Below are 17,878 nucleotides of genomic sequence, written 5' to 3' on the forward strand. Positions count from 1 at the left end.
ACCCCACAAGCCCTATAGGGCCTAAGTGATTCCACACACACCCCTATGGGGTCCGTACGGCCACCCCACAAGCCCTATAGGGTCTCTGTGACCCACACACACCCCTATGGGGTCTATAGGGCCACCCCACAAGCCCTATAGGGTCTCTGTGACCCCACACACACCCCTATGGGGTCCGTAGGGCCACCCCACAAGCCCTATAGGGTCTCTGTGACACCCCCCCACCCCTACGGGGTCCGTAGGGCCACCCCACAAGCCCTATAGGGTCTCTGTGACCCCCCCCCCCCACCCCTATGGGGTCTATAGGGCCACCCCACAAGCCCTATAGGGTCTCTGTGACCCCACACACACCCCTATGGGGTCTATAGGGCCACCCCACAAGCCCTATAGGGTCTCTGTGACACCCCCCCACCCCTACGGGGTCCGTAGGGCCACCCCACAAGCCCTATAGGGTCTCTGTGACCCCCCCCCCACCCCTATGGGATCTATAGGGCCACCCCACAAGCCCTATAGGGTCTCTGTGACCCCACACACACCCCTATGGGGTCCGTAGGGCCACCCCACAAGTGCTATAGGGTCTATGTGACACCCCCCCACCCCTACGGGGTCCGTAGGGCCACCCCACAAGCCCTATAGGGTCTCTGTGACCCCCCCCCCCACCCCTATGGGGTCTATAGGGCCACCCCACAAGCCCTATAGGGTCTCTGTGACCCCCCCCGCCCCTATGGGGTCCGTAGGGCCACCCCACAAGCCCTATAGGGTCTATGTGACCCCCCCCCCCGCCCCTATAGTGCCTATAGGGCTGGCCCCACCGGTGCTATAGGACCCCCTGGACTCTCCCATGAGCCCCCAGTGCCCCCCAGCACCACCCCACCGGTCACGCCCCCCCCCGCCCCTGCGCGGAGGGAAGGGGGGAGGGGCCGCGCAACTCACCGCCTGACGTCACCTTTCCCCTCCCCCACGGGGGGGGTGGTTTGCCCAGCAGCCCTCGCGGCGGTGGGGGAGGGGCGCCCCGGACGGCTGGGTCCTTTGGACGTGGTAAGGGGGGGGGAGGGGGGAGGGGGGAGGGGAGCCCCGGACGGCTGGGTCACTCGGAGGTGGGAAGGGGGGGGAGGGGGCGCCCCGGACGGCTGGGTCCCGGCTCGCCCCCACCGCCGCCCCCCCCCCCCAGCCCCATGGCCGCGCTGGGGGCCCCGGCGCTGGCCCGGTGGCCCAGGCTGGTGGTCGCCGGCCGCCCCCTGCACGTCGGGGCCCCGTCCCGGGCCGGCCACAACCGCTGGTCCAAGGTGAGGAACGTGAAGGGCCCCCGCGACGCCGCCCGCAGCCGCCTCTTCCAGCGCCTCGGCCTGATGCTGCGCTCGGCCGCCCGCGGTACGGCCCCCGGCGCCCCCCGACGTGCGCCCCCCGACGCGCTGCCCCCCGACGTGCTGCCCCCCCGGCGTGCTGCCCCCCCGCCGCGCTGCCCCCCCGCCGCGCTGCCCCCCCGACGTGCTGCCCCCCCGACGTGCTGCCCCCCGACGTGCTGCCCCCCGACGTGCTGCCCCCGCTGTGCTGCCCCCCCGACGTGCTGCCCCCCCGCCGCGCTGCCCCCCCACCGCGCTGCCCCCCGACGTGCTGCCCCCCGGCGTGCTGCCCCCCAGACATGCTGCCCCCCCCGCCGTGCTGCCCCCCGACGTGCTGCCCCCCCACTGTGCTGCCCCCCCGACGTGCTGCCCCCCCGACGTGCTGCCCCCCGACGCCCCCCGACATGCTGCCCCCCGACGCCCCCCGACGCGCTGCCCCCCCCTGTGCTGCCCCCCCCGTGCTGCCCCCACCGTGCTGCCCCCCCACCGTGCTGCCCCCCGCCATGCTGCCCCCCGCCGTGCTGCCCCCCCGCCGTGCTGCCCCCCCGCCGTGCTGCCCCCCGCCGTGCTGCCCCCCCGACGCTCCCCCCCGACACCCCCCGCCGTGCTCCCCCCACAACGCCCCCCGCCGTGCTGCCTCCGCCATCCTGCCCCCCCGACGCCCCCCACCGTGCTCCCCCCCCACGCCCCCCACCGTGCTCCCCAGGGTGGCGGGACCCCACCGGTTCTTCCCGGATCCCCCCCCCCCCGCCCGGGGGTCCCTGTTCCCACCCCCTGTGCCCCCAGGACCTTGCAGCCCAGCAGAGCCCCTCCGCCAGAATCCTGGAGGTCCCTCAGCCCCACAGATCTCCCCCAGGATCTCTCCGCCCCCCCCAGGTCCCCCCCAGGTCCCCTGGGATCCCAGACACTGCTCAGCCCCACATTCTGCAGGATCTCGTGGGGTTCCCCAGGATCCTAGAAGTCCTCCTGCCCCACAGACCCTCCAAGCTCCCCCAGGATGTCCCTGTCCCACAGACACCACCACCCCCCCCCTCCCTTTTGGGAAGGATCTCCCCAGTCCCCCCCACCTCGATCCCACCTGCACCCCCTCTCCCCACAGAGGGGGGCACGGACCCGGCGCTCAACGCCCAGTTGGCCAACGTGGTGGAGCAGTGCCGGGCGAAGAACATGCCCAAGGCCTCCATTGAGGCGGCCATCCACGGCGCGGTAGGTCCTCGGGGATTTTGGGGTGGGGGCGACAGGGGGATCCAGCCCTCCAAGCTGGCGGAGGGGGGATCCCTGAGCACCCCCTGGCCCCAGGAGAGGGCGGCGGCGGCGGCGGCCCGGCTGCTCTACGAAGCCCGTGGCCCCGGCGGCTCGGCTCTTCTCCTGGAGGTCCTCACCGACAACCCCCGGCGGAGCCAGCAAGACGTCCGGCTCATCCTCACCCGCCATGGGTCAGTCTGAGGGGGGCCCAGGCGTCCGGGGCCGGGCACCGGGTGTCCGGGGCTGAGTCGGGTGCGGGTGCCCGCAGGGGAACGATGGCCGAGGGGGCACGACATGGCTTCGAGCAGAAGGGGGTGGTACGCGTGGGGCCACGGGACCTTCGCGGCCACGCCGTCTCTCTGGAGGCGGCGCTGGAGGCGGCGCTGGAGGCCGGGGCCCAGGACGTCTGCCCAGATGAGGAGGAGGAGGAAGAGGAGGAGCCAGTGCTGAAGGTGGGTGAGGAGGGTGGTGGGCTGGTGGACACCGGCTCTGGCTGGTCTCGGAGCGGTTGAGGTGCTCCTCTTGGTCCCCTGACTGCTCTTGGCCCTTCCCTGGCCACTGTTGGCTGTTTCTGACCATCCAAGACCATCCATGACCACCACTGGTTGTCCCCGACCACTCTCGGCTGCTCCCCAGCCACTCTTGGCCATTTGAGATCATCTCTGATCACCATTGGTTGCCCCCAGTGACTCTTGGCCATTCCCTGACCACTGTTGGCCATTTCTGACGATCCAAGACCATCCATGACCACCACTGGTTGTCCCCAGCACTCCTGACTGTCCCTGACCACCGTCAGCCGTCCCTTGGCCATCCCTGGCTGCCATTGGCCACCCCTTTACCATCCCCAACAGCTGCTGCCCGCTCCCTGCCCGTCCCCGATCACCCTTGCCCATTCCTTGCCCATCCCTGGCCACCCTCGGCCATTCCGGGACCATCCCAAACCACCCCCGGTCCTTCCTTGACTGTCCCTGACTGCCCTTGGCCACCCCCTTGACCATCCCCAATGGATCCTGCCCACTCCTTGACCGTCCCCACCCACCCTTGGCCGTCCCCGGCTGCCGTTGGCCAGTCCTCGCCCATCCCCAACCGCTCTGGGCCATCCCCTGCCCTCTGCTGTTCCATGACCACCCCCGGCTGCCCTTGGCCACCCCTTGCCCGTCCCCGACTGCCCTTGGCCACCCCTTGCCCGTCCCCGACTGCCCTTGGCCACCCCTTGCCCGTCCCCGGCTGCCGTTGGCCACCCCTTGCCCGTCCCCGGCTGCCCTTGGCCACCCCTTGACCGTCCCCAGCTGCCCTTGGCCACCCCTTGCCCGTCCCCAGCTGCCCTTGGCCACCCCTTGCCCGTCCCCGGCTGCCGTTGGCCACCCCTTGACCACCCCCAGCTGCCCGTGGCCACCCCTTGCCCGTCCCCGGCTGCCCTTGGCCACCCCTTGACCGTCCCCAGCTGCCCTTGGCCACCCCTTGCCCGTCCCCAGCTGCCCTTGGCCACCCCTTGACCGCCCCCGGCTGCCCTTGGCCACCCCTTGACCGCCCCCAGCTGCCCTTGGCCACCCCTTGACCGTCCCCAGCTGCCCTTGGCCACCCCTTGCCCGTCCCCGGCTGCCCTTGGCCACCCCTTGACCGTCCCCGGCTGCCCTTGGCCACCCCTTGACCACCCCCAGCTGCCCTTGGCCACCCCTTGACCGTCCCCAGCTGCCCTTGGCCACCCCTTGCCCGTCCCCGGCTGCCCTTGGCCACCCCTTGCCCACCCCCGCCCCCTGCCCGTCCCCACCCACCCCTGACGGCCGCTGGCCGTCCCACAGTTCATCTGCGAGCCCTCGGCCTTGCGGACCGTGCGGGAGCGCCTGGAGGCCTCGGGGCTGCGCCCGCTCTCGGCCGCCATCGAGTACCTGCCCCGGGACCGGGTGACGCTGCCCGAGGGGACGCGGGAGCAGGCGCAGCACCTCCTCCAGGCCCTCGGCGACTGCCCCGACATCGTCCGCCTCTACCACAACATCCGATAGGCGGCGGGGGGTGGGAACGTGGTCCCAATAATTGGGGTCACGTTGCCCCCCCCCCCCCCAGTATCTTGTCCCCATCCCCATGATGACAATAAAACTGTTTTGAGAAGACCCCCCCCCCCCATGAGCTTCACTAGCATAGCCCCACCCCTTGTCTGCCCCACCCCTTTTAGGCAAAGGGGTGTGGTCAAGGGGCAGGCATGGTCCCAGCCCCGCCCCCGCCCCCCCAGGTGCCCCCCACCCAACAAACATGGTGGCACTGGAGGGCAGGGTCATTTATTTGGGGGACCGGGGTGAGCGTGGGGGGTCACTCGTCAGAGCCGGTGGGACTGCCGAGGAAGACGTCGGCGTAGGTGAAGGCTGGAGCAGCCCCTTCTTCCTCCTCCTCCTCTTCATCATCCTCGTCATCGTCGTCATCGTCCTCATCCTCCTCCTCCTCTTCCTCCTCCTCCTCGGGGTGGAGGAAGGTCCCGGCCTCACCCTGGAGGAGCCGGCGGACGGTGGGGTGGGTGAGGCCGAAGAACTCGTCGCCGGCGCCGGGGGCCGCTGGCATCGCCCGGGGCCGCCCCCCAGCCTCTCCCAAGGCCTGGAGGAGCCGGCCGTGGCAGGCGTCGGGCGTGGGGCCGGCCAGCACCCTGCCCGGCTCGTCCTCGGAGGCGATCTCGCACCGCGGCCCGGCCACGATCCGGCAGGTGTACAGGCAGCGGCGGGCCGGCCGGCGGGCGCTGGCGAAGAGGCGGGTGCTGCGGAAGCCCAGGGGCAAGGCGGCCCCCGGCCCCGCGCCGCCGGCCCCCAGGCTGTGCACCGTCAGAGACCCCAGCGCCAAGGGCAGGGTCAGCGCCGCGCCGCGCCGGCGGGGGGGCGGCCGCAGGATGGCCGCCGGCGGCCCGGCCGAGCTGGGGGTGTCCTCGGGTGACCCCAGGACGGCCGCCGGCGGCGGGTCCGGCTTGGGGCCGCCCCTCGGCCCGTTTGGCCTCAAGTCATCTCTCGGGCTGTCCCGCAGCCCCGCCGGCCTCAAGCCGTCTCTGGAGTCCTCTCTCGGCCCCTCGGGCCTCGCCCCGTCTCCCGGCCCGTCTCTGGGTCCGTCTCTCGCGCCCGTCGGCCTCGCCCCGTCTCTGGGCCCGACTGGCCTCGCCCCGGCCGACCGCGCCCCGTCCCTGGAGCCGCCGGGCCTCCCCGCGGCCGGCCTCCCCCCGTCCCTCGCGGCGGCGCCGCGGCGCGGCCGGCGGCCGGCGGCCTCGCCGGGGACCTCCTCGGGGGCGGCCGCCGCGCGGAGCCGCAGCAGGCGGGTGAGGAGGAAGCGGCGCTCGTCCCGCGCCCGCAGGCACTTGGCCTCCAGCCGGGCCACCTCGTCGCAGAGGGCCCCGTTCTCGAACACCAGCGCCCGCGCCGCCCGCCGCAGCCGGCTGTACTTGAGGCGGTAGCGCTCGGCCGGCCGCGGCCCCTTCGGCATCCCGCCTGCCCGAGGAGCGCCGCGGCGGGGGCTTCGTCGGCGCGCCGGCCCGCGCCTCCAGCTGCGGAGAGGGTAACCAACGCCACGGGCCGCCGTTAGCTTGCTGCGTCGGGACTGATGCCGCACGTTGCAGTGAGTGCCGGGGGTTGCAATGAGTGCCAGGGGTTGCAATGAGTGCCAGGGGTTGCAATGAGTGCCAGGGGTTGCAATGAGTGCAAAGGGTTGCAATGAGTGCCGGGGGTTGCAATGAGTGCCGGGGGTTGCAATGAGTGCCAGGGGTTGCAATGAGTGCAAAGGGTTGCAATGAGTGCCGGGGGTTGCAATGAGTGCCAGGGGTTGCAATGAGTGCCGGGGGTTGCAATGAGTGCCGGGGGTTGCAATGAGTGCCGGGGGTTGCAATGAGTGCCAGGGGTTGCAATGAGTGCCGGGGGTTGCAATGAGTGCCGGGGGTTGCAATGAGTGCCAGGGGTTGCAATGAGTGCAAAGGGTTGCAATGAGTGCAAGGGGTTGCAATGAGTGCAAAGGGTTGCAATGAGTGCCGGGGGTTGCAATGAGTGCCGGGGGTTGCAATGAGTGCCGGGGGTTGCAATGAGTGCCGGGGGTTGCAATGAGTGCCAGGGGCTGCAATGAGTGCCAGGGGTTGCAATGAGTGCCGGGGGTTGCAATGAGTGCAAAGGGTTGCAATGAGTGCAAAGGGTTGCAATGAGTGCAAAGGGTTGCAATGAGTGCAAGGGGTTGCAATGAGTGCCAGGGGTTGCAATGAGTGCAAGGGGTTGCAATGAGTGCCAGGGGTTGCAATGAGTGCAAGGGGTTGCAATGAGTGCCGGGGGTTGCAATGAGTGCAAGGGGTTGCAATGAGTGCCAGGGGTTGCAATGAGTGCAAAGGGTTGCAATGAGTGCCAGGGGTTGCAATGAGTGCAAGGGGTTGCAATGAGTGCCGGGGGTTGCAATGAGTGCCGGGGGTTGCAATGAGTGCCAGGGGTTGCAATGAGTGCAAAGGGTTGCAATGAGTGCAAAGGGTTGCAATTAGCGCCGGGGGTTGCAATGAGTGCCAGGGATTGCAATGAGTGCCGGGGGTTGCAATGAGTGCCAGGGGTTGCAATGAGTGCAAAGGGTTGCAATGAGTGCAAAGGGTTGCAATTAGCGCCGGGGGTTGCAATGAGTGCCAGGGATTGCAATGAGTGCAAAGGGTTGCAATGAGTGCCGGGGGTTGCAATGAGTGCCGGGGGTTGCAATGAATGCAAAGGGTTGCAATGAGTGCCAGGGGTTGCAATGAGTGCCGGGGATTGCAATGAATGCAAAGGGTTGCAATGAGTGCCGGGGGTTGCAATGAGTGCAAAGGGTTGCAATGAGTGCAAAGGGTTGCAATGAGTGCAAAGGGTTGCAATGAGTGCAAAGGGTTGCAATGAGTGCCAGGGGTTGCAATGAGTGCCGGGGGTTGCAATGAGTGCCAGGGGCTGCAATGAGTGCAAAGGGTTGCAATGAGTGCCGGGGGTTGCAATGACTGCCGGGGGTTGCAATGAGTGCAAGGGGTTGCAATGAGTGCCAGGGGTTGCAATGAGTGCCGGGGGTTGCAATGAGTGCAAAGGGTTGCAATGAGTGCCGGGGGTTGCAATGAGTGCCGGGGGTTGCAATGAGTGCAAAGGGTTGCAATGAGTGCAAAGGGTTGCAATGAGTGCAAAGGGTTGCAATGAGTGCCGGGGGTTGCAATGAGTGCCGGGGGTTGCAATGAGTGCCGGGGGTTGCAATGAGTGCCGGGGGTTGCAATGACTGCCGGGGGTTGCAATGAGTGCCAGGGGTTGCAATGAGTGCCAGGGGTTGCAATGAGTGCCAGGGGTTGCAATGAGTGCCAGGGGTTGCAATGAGTGCCAGGGGTTGCAATGAGTGCCGGGGGTTGCAATGAGTGCCGGGGGTTGCAATGAGTGCAAAGGGTTGCAATGAGTGCCAGGGGCTGCAATGAGTGCAAAGGGTTGCAATGAGTGCCGGGGGTTGCAATGACTGCCGGGGGTTGCAATGAGTGCAAGGGGTTGCAATGAGTGCCAGGGGTTGCAATGAGTGCCGGGGGTTGCAATGAGTGCAAAGGGTTGCAATGAGTGCCGGGGGTTGCAATGAGTGCCGGGGGTTGCAATGAGTGCCAGGGGTTGCAATGAGTGCCAGGGGTTGCAATGAGTGCCGGGGGTTGCAATGACTGCCAGGGGTTGCAATGAGTGCCGGGGGTTGCAATGAGTGCCAGGGGTTGCAATGAGTGCCAGGGGTTGCAATGAGTGCCAGGGGTTGCAATGAGTGCCGGGGGTTGCAATGAGTGCCAGGGGTTGCAATGAGTGCCGGGGGTTGCAATGAGTGCCGGGGGTTGCAATGAGTGCCGGGGGTTGCAATGAGTGCCAGGGGTTGCAATGAGTGCAAAGGGTTGCAATGAGTGCAAAGGGTTGCAATGAGTGCAAGGGGTTGCAATGAGTGCCAGGGGTTGCAATGAGTGCAAGGGGTTGCAATGAGTGCCAGGGGTTGCAATGAGTGCAAGGGGTTGCAATGAGTGCCGGGGGTTGCAATGAGTGCAAGGGGTTGCAATGAGTGCCAGGGGTTGCAATGAGTGCAAAGGGTTGCAATGAGTGCCAGGGGTTGCAATGAGTGCAAGGGGTTGCAATGAGTGCCAGGGGTTGCAATGAGTGCCAGGGGTTGCAATGAGTGCCAGGGGTTGCAATGAGTGCAAAGGGTTGCAATGAGTGCCGGGGGTTGCAATGAGTGCAAAGGGTTGCAATGAGTGCCGGGGGTTGCAATGAGTGCCGGGGGTTGCAATGAGTGCAAAGGGTTGCAATGAGTGCCGGGGGTTGCAATGAGTGCCGGGGGTTGCAATGAGTGCCAGGGGTTGCAATGAGTGCAAAGGGTTGCAATGAGTGCCGGGGGTTGCAATGAGTGCCGGGGGTTGCAATGAGTGCCAGGGGTTGCAATGAGTGCCGGGGGTTGCAATGAGTGCCGGGGGTTGCAATGAGTGCCAAGGGTTGCAATGAGTGCCGGGGGTTGCAATGAGTGCCAGGGGTTGCAATGAGTGCCGGGGGTTGCAATGAGTGCCAGGGGTTGCAATGAGTGCCGGGGGTTGCAATGAGTGCAAAGGGTTGCAATGAGTGCCGGGGGTTGCAATGAGTGCCAGGGGTTGCAATGAGTGCCAGGGGTTGCAATGAGTGCAAAGGGTTGCAATGAGTGCCGGGGGTTGCAATGAGTGCCGGGGGTTGCAATGAGTGCCGGGGGTTGCAATGAGTGCCGGGGGTTGCAATGAGTGCCGGGGGTTGCAATGAGTGCCGGGGGTTGCAATGAGTGCCAGGGGTTGCAATGAGTGCCGGGGGTTGCAATGAGTGCAAAGGGTTGCAATGAGTGCAAGGGGTTGCAATGAGTGCCGGGGGTTGCAATTAGCGCCGGGGGTTGCAATGAGTGCCGGGGGTTGCAATGAGTGCAAGGGGTTGCAATGAGTGCCGGGGGTTGCAATGAGTGCCGGGGGTTGCAATGAGTGCAAAGGGTTGCAATGAGTGCAAGGGGTTGCAATGAGTGCCGGGGGTTGCAATGAGTGCCGGGGGTTGCAATGAGTGCCGGGGGTTGCAATGAGTGCCAGGGGTTGCAATGAGTGCCAGGGGTTGCAATGAGTGCCGGGGGTTGCAATGAGTGCCGGGGGTTGCAATGAGTGCAAGGGGTTGCAATGAGTGCAAAGGGTTGCAATGAGTGCCGGGGGTTGCAATGAGTGCCAGGGGTTGCAATGAGTGCCGGGGGTTGCAATGAGTGCCAGGGGTTGCAATGAGTGCCGGGGGTTGCAATGAGTGCCGGGGGTTGCAATGAGTGCCAGGGGTTGCAATGAGTGCCGGGGGTTGCAATGAGTGCCAGGGGTTGCAATGAGTGCCGGGGGTTGCAATGAGTGCCAGGGGTTGCAATGAGTGCCGGGGGTTGCAATTAGCGCCAGGGGTTGCAATGAGTGCCGGGGGTTGCAATGAGTGCCGGGGGTTGCAATGAGTGCCAGGGGTTGCAATGAGTGCCGGGGGTTGCAATGAGTGCCGGGGGTTGCAATGAGTGCCAGGGGTTGCAATGAGTGCCGGGGGTTGCAATGAGTGCAAAGGGTTGCAATGAGTGCCAGGGGTTGCAATGAGTGCCGGGGGTTGCAATGAGTGCCAGGGGTTGCAATGAGTGCCGGGGGTTGCAATGAGTGCAAAGGGTTGCAATGAGTGCAAAGGGTTGCAATGAGTGCCAGGGGTTGCAATGAGTGCCGGGGGTTGCAATGAGTGCCAGGGATTGCAATGAGTGCCGGGGGTTGCAATGAGTGCCAGGGGTTGCAATGAGTGCCGGGGGTTGCAATGAGTGCCAGGGGTTGCAATGAGTGCCGGGGGTTGCAATTAGCGCCAGGGGTTGCAATGAGTGCCAGGGGTTGCAATGAGTGCCGGGGGTTGCAATGAGTGCAAAGGGTTGCAATGAGTGCCAGGGGTTGCAATGAGTGCCAGGGGTTGCAATGACTGCCGGGGGTTGCAATGAGTGCCAGGGGTTGCAATGAGTGCCAGGGGTTGCAATGACTGCCGGGGGTTGCAATGAGTGCCGGGGGTTGCAATGAGTGCCAGGGGTTGCAATGAGTGCCAGGGGTTGCAATGACTGCCGGGGGTTGCAATGAGTGCCAGGGGTTGCAATGAGTGCCAGGGGTTGCAATGACTGCCGGGGATTGTAATGAGTGCAAAGGGTTGCAATGAGTGCCAGGGGTTGCAATGAGTGCAAAGGGTTGCAATGAGTGCCGGGGGTTGCAATGAGTGCCGGGGGTTGCAATGAGTGCCAGGGGTTGCAATGAGTGCCGGGGGTTGCAATGAGTGCCAGGGGTTGCAATGAGTGCAAAGGGTTGCAATGAGTGCCAGGGGTTGCAATGAGTGCCGGGGGTTGCAATGAGTGCCGGGGGTTGCAATGACTGCCAGGGGTTGCAATGAGTGCCAGGGGTTGCAATGAGTGCAAGGGGTTGCAATGACTGCCAGGGGTTGCAATGAGTGCAAGGGGTTGCAATTAGCGCCGGGGGTTGCAATGAGTGCAAGGGGTTGCAATGAGCGCCGGGGGTTGCAATGAGTGCCGGGGGTTGCAATGAGTGCCAGGGGTTGCAATGAGTGCCAGGGGTTGCAATGAGTGCAAGGGGTTGCAATTAGCGCCGGGGGTTGCAATGAGTGCCGGGGGTTGCAATGAGTGCCGGGGGTTGCAATGACTGCCAGGGGTTGCAATGAGTGCCAGGGGTTGCAATGAGTGCCAGGGGTTGCAATGACTGCCAGGGGTTGCAATGAGTGCCGGGGGTTGCAATGAGTGCCAGGGGTTGCAATGAGTGCCGGGGGTTGCAATGAGTGCCGGGGGTTGCAATGAGTGCAAGGGGTTGCAATTAGCGCCGGGGGTTGCAATGAGTGCAAAGGGTTGCAATGAGTGCCGGGGGTTGCAATGAGTGCCGGGGGTTGCAATGAGTGCAAAGGGTTGCAATGAGTGCAAAGGGTTGCAATGAGTGCCGGGGGTTGCAATGAGTGCCAGGGGTTGCAATGAGTGCCAGGGGTTGCAATGAGTGCCGGGGGTTGCAATGAGTGCCGGGGGTTGCAATGAGTGCCGGGGGTTGCAATGAGTGCAAAGGGTTGCAATGAGTGCAAAGGGTTGCAATGAGTGCCAGGGGTTGCAATGAGTGCCAGGGATTGCAATGAGTGCCAGGGGTTGCAATGAGTGCCGGGGGTTGCAATGAGTGCCAGGGGTTGCAATGAGTGCCAGGGATTGCAATGAGTGCCGGGGGTTGCAATGAGTGCCGGGGGTTGCAATGAGTGCCAGGGGTTGCAATGAGTGCCGGGGGTTGCAATGAGTGCCGGGGGTTGCAATGAGTGCCAGGGGTTGCAATGAGTGCAAAGGGTTGCAATGAGTGCAAAGGGTTGCAATGAGTGCCGGGGGTTGCAATGAGTGCCGGGGGTTGCAATGAGTGCCAGGGGTTGCAATGAGTGCCGGGGGTTGCAATGAGTGCAAAGGGTTGCAATGAGTGCCAGGGGTTGCAATGAGTGCCGGGGGTTGCAATGAGTGCCGGGGGTTGCAATGAGTGCCAGGGATTGCAATGAGTGCCAGGGGTTGCAATGAGTGCCGGGGGTTGCAATGAGTGCAAAGGGTTGCAATGAGTGCCGGGGGTTGCAATGAGTGCCAGGGGTTGCAATGAGTGCCAGGGATTGCAATGAGTGCCGGGGGTTGCAATGAGTGCAAAGGGTTGCAATGAGTGCAAAGGGTTGCAATGAGTGCCGGGGGTTGCAATGAGTGCCAGGGGTTGCAATGAGTGCCAGGGGTTGCAATGAGTGCCAGGGGTTGCAATGAGTGCAAAGGGTTGCAATGAGTGCCGGGGGTTGCAATGAGTGCAAAGGGTTGCAATGAGTGCCGGGGGTTGCAATGAGTGCCAGGGGTTGCAATGAGTGCCAGGGGTTGCAATGAGTGCCAGGGGTTGCAATGAGTGCAAAGGGTTGCAATGAGTGCCGGGGGTTGCAATGAGTGCAAAGGGTTGCAATGAGTGCCGGGGGTTGCAATGAGTGCAAAGGGTTGCAATGAGTGCCAGGGGTTGCAATTAGCGCCGGGGGTTGCAATGAGTGCCAGGGGTTGCAATGAGTGCCGGGGGTTGCAATGAATGCAAGGGGTTGCAATGAGTGCCAGGGGTTGCAATGAGTGCCAGGGGTTGCAATGAGTGCCGGGGGTTGCAATGAGTGCCGGGGGTTGCAATGAGTGCCGGGGGTTGCAATGAGTGCAAAGGGTTGCAATGAGTGCAAAGGGTTGCAATGAGTGCCGGGGGTTGCAATGAGTGCAAAGGGTTGCAATGAGTGCCGGGGGTTGCAATGAGTGCCGGGGGTTGCAATGAGTGCCGGGGGTTGCAATGAGTGCCAGGGATTGCAATGAGTGCCGGGGGTTGCAATGAGTGCCGGGGGTTGCAATGAGTGCCAGGGATTGCAATGAGTGCCGGGGGTTGCAATGAGTGCCAGGGGTTGCAATGAGTGCCGGGGGTTGCAATGAGTGCCGGGGGTTGCAATGAGTGCCGGGGGTTGCAATGAGTGCCAGGGGTTGCAATGAGTGCAAAGGGTTGCAATGAGTGCAAGGGGTTGCAATGAGTGCCAGGGGTTGCAATGAGTGCCGGGGGTTGCAATGAGTGCAAAGGGTTGCAATGAGTGCAAAGGGTTGCAATGAGTGCAAGGGGTTGCAATGAGTGCCAGGGGTTGCAATGAGTGCCGGGGGTTGCAATGAGTGCCAGGGGTTGCAATGAGTGCCGGGGGTTGCAATGAATGCAAGGGGTTGCAATGAGTGCCAGGGGTTGCAATGAGTGCAAAGGGTTGCAATGAGTGCCGGGGGTTGCAATGAGTGCAAAGGGTTGCAATGAGTGCCGGGGGTTGCAATGAGTGCCAGGGGTTGCAATGAGTGCCAGGGGTTGCAATGAGTGCCAGGGGTTGCAATGAGTGCCGGGGGTTGCAATGAGTGCAAAGGGTTGCAATGAGTGCCGGGGGTTGCAATGAGTGCCAGGGGTTGCAATGAGTGCCGGGGGTTGCAATGAGTGCCAGGGGTTGCAATGAGTGCCGGGGGTTGCAATGAGTGCCGGGGGTTGCAATGAGTGCAAAGGGTTGCAATGAGTGCCGGGGGTTGCAATGAGTGCAAAGGGTTGCAATGAGTGCAAGGGGTTGCAATGAGTGCCGGGGGTTGCAATGAGTGCCGGGGGTTGCAATGAGTGCAAAGGGTTGCAATGAGTGCCAGGGGTTGCAATGAGTGCCGGGGGTTGCAATGAGTGCCGGGGGTTGCAATGAGTGCAAAGGGTTGCAATGAGTGCCAGGGGTTGCAATGAGTGCCGGGGGTTGCAATGAGTGCCAGGGGTTGCAATGAGTGCCGGGGGTTGCAATGAGTGCCGGGGGTTGCAATGAGTGCAAAGGGTTGCAATGAGTGCCAGGGGTTGCAATGAGTGCCGGGGGTTGCAATGAGTGCAAGGGGTTGCAATGAGTGCCGGGGGTTGCAATGAGTGCCGGGGGTTGCAATGAGTGCAAAGGGTTGCAATGAGTGCCGGGGGTTGCAATGAGTGCAAAGGGTTGCAATGAGTGCAAGGGGTTGCAATGAGTGCCGGGGGTTGCAATGAGTGCCGGGGGTTGCAATGAGTGCAAAGGGTTGCAATGAGTGCCAGGGGTTGCAATGAGTGCCGGGGGTTGCAATGAGTGCCGGGGGTTGCAATGAGTGCAAAGGGTTGCAATGAGTGCCAGGGGTTGCAATGAGTGCCGGGGGTTGCAATGAGTGCCAGGGGTTGCAATGAGTGCCGGGGGTTGCAATGAGTGCCGGGGGTTGCAATGAGTGCAAAGGGTTGCAATGAGTGCCGGGGGTTGCAATGAGTGCAAAGGGTTGCAATGAGTGCCGGGGGTTGCAATGAGTGCCGGGGGTTGCAATGAGTGCCGGGGGTTGCAATGAGTGCCAGGGGTTGCAATGAGTGCCGGGGGTTGCAATGAGTGCCAGGGGTTGCAATGAGTGCCAGGGGTTGCAATGAGTGCAAAGGGTTGCAATGAGTGCCGGGGGTTGCAATGAGTGCCAGGGGTTGCAATGAGTGCCAGGGGTTGCAATGAGTGCCGGGGGTTGCAATGAGTGCCGGGGGTTGCAATGAGTGCCGGGGGTTGCAATGAGTGCAAAGGGTTGCAATGAGTGCCGGGGGTTGCAATGAGTGCCGGGGGTTGCAATGAGTGCCGGGGGTTGCAATGAGTGCCGGGGGTTGCAATGAGTGCCGGGGGTTGCAATTAGCGCCGGGGGTTGCAATGAGTGCCGGGGGTTGCAATGAGTGCCAGGGGTTGCAATGAGTGCCGGGGGTTGCAATGAGTGCAAGGGGTTGCAATTAGCGCCGGGGGTTGCAATTAGCGCCGGGGGTTGCAATTAGCGCCGGGGGTTGCAATTAGCGCCGGGGGTTGCAATTAGCGCCGGGGGTTGCAATTAGCGCCGGGGGTTGCAATTAGCGCCGGGGGTTGCAATTAGCGCCGATTACGGGGCCGGCGGCCGATCTCGTGCCGGGGGTCGCGATGAAGGCGCCGCCGCGACCAGCGCCCACCCACCGCCGCGGGCTTCACCTGCGGCCCCGCCGTTAATTGCCACCCCCTCCCCCACCCCCACCCCCACCCCCACCCCCAGTTGGGGGAAACCCGGCGATTTGGGGTCCCGGGACTCACCCGGCGCGGGGGATCCCAGGCGTCCGGGCGGGAGGAAGAGGAAGAGGAAGTGGGGGGGGAGGGACAGGAAGAGGAAGGGGAGGGGGGGTGGGGGAGGGGGGGAAGCCCTGCTAGAAGGGGGGGGGGGGGGGAGGGGCGGTGTGGACCCCTGAGCCCCCCCGGCACACCTCCTCCGTGTGACGTGTGCGGTGACGCGACCAATGACACGCGTGACGCTGTCGGGGGGTGGGGGGGTCGTCCTCCCAGCAGCCCCCGCGGGCGGCAGCGCCGAGGGGCCCCACCCCCACCCCGCTCCTGCGACCCCCCACTCGCACCCCATCCCCCCGACTGACCCCTGACCCCTGACCCCGAGGTGGGGGGGGCGGCGCCGCCGACCAGGACAATGGAGGTGAGTGGGGGGACGGGACCGACCCCCCACAGGGGCTATGGGGGGATCTGCCCCCCCTATAGGGGCTGTAGGGCGGGATCTGCCCCCCCTGTAGGGGCTGTAGGGCGGGATCTGCCCCCCGTAGGATCTGGGGGGGGATCTGCCCCACCTATAGGGGCTATGGGGGGATCTGCCCCCCCTATAGGGGCTGTAGGGCGGGATCTGCCCCCCCCGTAGGATCTGGGGGGGGATCTGCCCCCACAAGGGGCTGTAGGGTGGGATCTGCCCCCCCGTAGGATCTCGTGGGGGATCTGCCCCCACATAGGGGCTGTAGGGCAGGATCTGCCCCCCTGTAGGATCTGGGGGGGGATCTGCCCCCACAAGGGGCTGTAGGGCGGGATCTGCCCCCCCACAAGGGGCTGTAGGGCGGGATCTGCCCCCCTGTAGGATCTGGGGGGGGATCTGCCCCACCTATAGGGGCTGTAGGGCGGGATCTGCCCCCCCGTAGGATCTGGGGGGGGGAATCTGCCCCCCCTGTAGGGGCTGTAGGACAGGATCTGCCCCCCCGTAGGATCTGGGGGGGGGATCTGCCCCCACATAGGGGGTATGGGGGGATCTGCCCCCCCATAGGGACTGGGAGGGGGGGATCTGCCCCCTATAGGGGCTGTGGTGGGGGATCTGCTCCTCCTGTAGGGGCTGGGGGGATCTGCCCCGCCCCGGGGCACACGCGTGTGACAGGCGTGTGGCACGTCCCGGCCCATGACGCGGTGCACCCTGGACCCGTGTTCCCCCCCAGGACGAGTCCCCGTCGGTCCCCGAGTTCCTGGAGGACGGTGACAGCAACGGGCCCTTCCCGCTGGAGGACCCCGAGGCCACCAGGTGGGGACGGGGACACCGGGGTGGGGACGGGGACACCGGGATGGGAACATGGGGACGGGGACACCGGGGTGGGGACGGGGACACGGGGACGGGGACACCGGGATGGGAACATGGGGATGGGGACACCAGGGTGGGGACGGGGACACCGGGGTGGGGATGGGGACATGGGGATGGGGACACCGGGGTGGGGACGGGGACACGGGGACGGGGACACCGGGATGGGAACATGGGGATGGGGACACCAGGGTGGGGACGGGGACAGGGACACTGGGGTGGGGACGGGGACATGGGGACGGGGACACCGGGGTGGGGATGGGGACACCAGGGTGGGGATGGGGACATGGGGACGGGGACACCGGGGTGGGGACGGGGACACCGGGGTGGGGATGGGGACGGGGACACCGGGGTGGGGACGGGGACACCAGGGTGGGGACGGGGACACCAGGGTGGGGATGGGGACACCAGGGTGGGGATGGGGACATGGGGACGGGGACACCGGGGTGGGGACGGGGACACCGGGGTGGGGATGGGGACATGGGGACAGGGACACGGGGGTGGGGATGGGGACACTGGGGTGGGGATGGGACATGGGGACGGGGACACCGGGGTGGGGACGGGGACATGGGGACAGGGACACCGGGGTGGGGATGGGACATGGGAACAGGGACGGGGACACCGGGGTGGGGATGGGGACGGGGACACCGGGGTGGGGACGGGGACACCAGGGTGGGGACGGGGACATGGGGACGAGGACACCGGGGTGGGGATGGGGACATGGGGACAGGGACACGGGGGTGGGGATGGGGACACCGGGGTGGGGACGGGGACACGGGGACGGGGACATGGGGATGGAGAGACCAGGGTGGGGACGGGGACATGCGGATGGGGCCACGGAGATGGGGAATGGGGGGACGGGGGACAGGGACGGGGATGGGAACAGGGACGTGGGCATGGGGACGGGGTCACGGGGTTGAGGGTGGGGACACGGGGCCATGGGGATGGGGGCACCAGGATGGGGACATGGGGACACGGATGGGGACACAGGGACTGGGACACAGGGATGAGGTTGGGGACACGGGGATGGGGCCATGGGGATGGGGGGACGGGGAAGGGGACACGGGGACGGGGACACGGGGATGAGGTTGGGGGCCAGGGATGGGGCCATGGGGATGGGGGCATGGGGATGGGGACCCGGGGGACGAGGACACGGGGCCCTTGTGCCCCGGGGTGACCCCATCCACTGGGGACATCCCCAGGGCCACCACGCTGTCCCCAAGGGGACGTCCCACCGCCCAGGGTCTCCCTCACCCCAAAACCAGCGCCCCAGCGCCTGCCCCACCCCCCACCCCCCCACCCCCCGCCGCGGCCGCGTCCCCACGGGCGCCGCCACCAGCCAGCCCCGTTTGCCT

At 65.4% G+C, this 17,878-nt stretch overlaps 2 protein-coding genes and 1 long non-coding RNA gene across 3 annotated transcripts; 2 read left to right on the top strand and 1 right to left on the bottom strand.

Moving 5' to 3' along the window:
* Window positions 1-1,065: 1,065 nt before the first annotated feature.
* On the top strand, window positions 1,066-4,699 carry LOC135318356 (translational activator of cytochrome c oxidase 1). The gene is made up of 6 exons (XM_064475565.1): window positions 1,066-1,097; window positions 1,172-1,371; window positions 2,443-2,549; window positions 2,643-2,779; window positions 2,857-3,040; window positions 4,391-4,699. Exons 2-6 carry the CDS (start codon window positions 1,176-1,178, stop codon window positions 4,589-4,591), a joined length of 825 nt encoding a protein of 274 aa, XP_064331635.1. The 5' UTR covers window positions 1,066-1,097; window positions 1,172-1,175; the 3' UTR covers window positions 4,592-4,699.
* Window positions 4,700-4,848: 149 nt separating this feature from the next.
* On the bottom strand, window positions 4,849-6,064 carry TBRG1 (transforming growth factor beta regulator 1). Its single transcript, XM_064475544.1, has one exon. The coding sequence runs from the start codon at window positions 6,039-6,041 to the stop codon at window positions 4,896-4,898; it is 1,146 nt and encodes a 381-aa protein (XP_064331614.1). The 5' UTR covers window positions 6,042-6,064; the 3' UTR covers window positions 4,849-4,895.
* A 9,225-nt stretch (window positions 6,065-15,289) lies between these two features.
* LOC135318349 (uncharacterized) lies at window positions 15,290-17,852 on the top strand. Its single transcript, XR_010376589.1, has 3 exons — window positions 15,290-15,611; window positions 16,387-16,469; window positions 17,726-17,852. It is a non-coding gene; the product is annotated as an uncharacterized LOC135318349 (long non-coding RNA).
* The last annotated feature ends 26 nt before the right edge of the window (window positions 17,853-17,878 follow it).

Source organism: Phalacrocorax carbo, chromosome 29 (assembly GCF_963921805.1).
Source record: "Phalacrocorax carbo chromosome 29, bPhaCar2.1, whole genome shotgun sequence".
NCBI lineage: Eukaryota > Metazoa > Chordata > Aves > Suliformes > Phalacrocoracidae > Phalacrocorax > Phalacrocorax carbo.

Excerpts from the sequence above, each read along its gene's own strand:
- LOC135318356 (XM_064475565.1), top strand. The coding sequence starts at position 1,176 with ATGGCCGCGCTGGGGGCCCCGGCGCTGGCCCGGTGGCCCAGGCTGGTG. Across the intron at positions 2,550-2,642 it reads AGGCGGCCATCCACGGCGCG|GAGAGGGCGGCGGCGGCGGC; the intron begins GTAGGTCCTCGG and ends CCCTGGCCCCAG. Across the intron at positions 2,780-2,856 it reads CTCATCCTCACCCGCCATGG|GGGAACGATGGCCGAGGGGG; the intron begins GTCAGTCTGAGG and ends GGGTGCCCGCAG.
- TBRG1 (XM_064475544.1), bottom strand. The coding sequence starts at position 6,041 with ATGCCGAAGGGGCCGCGGCCGGCCGAGCGCTACCGCCTCAAGTACAGC.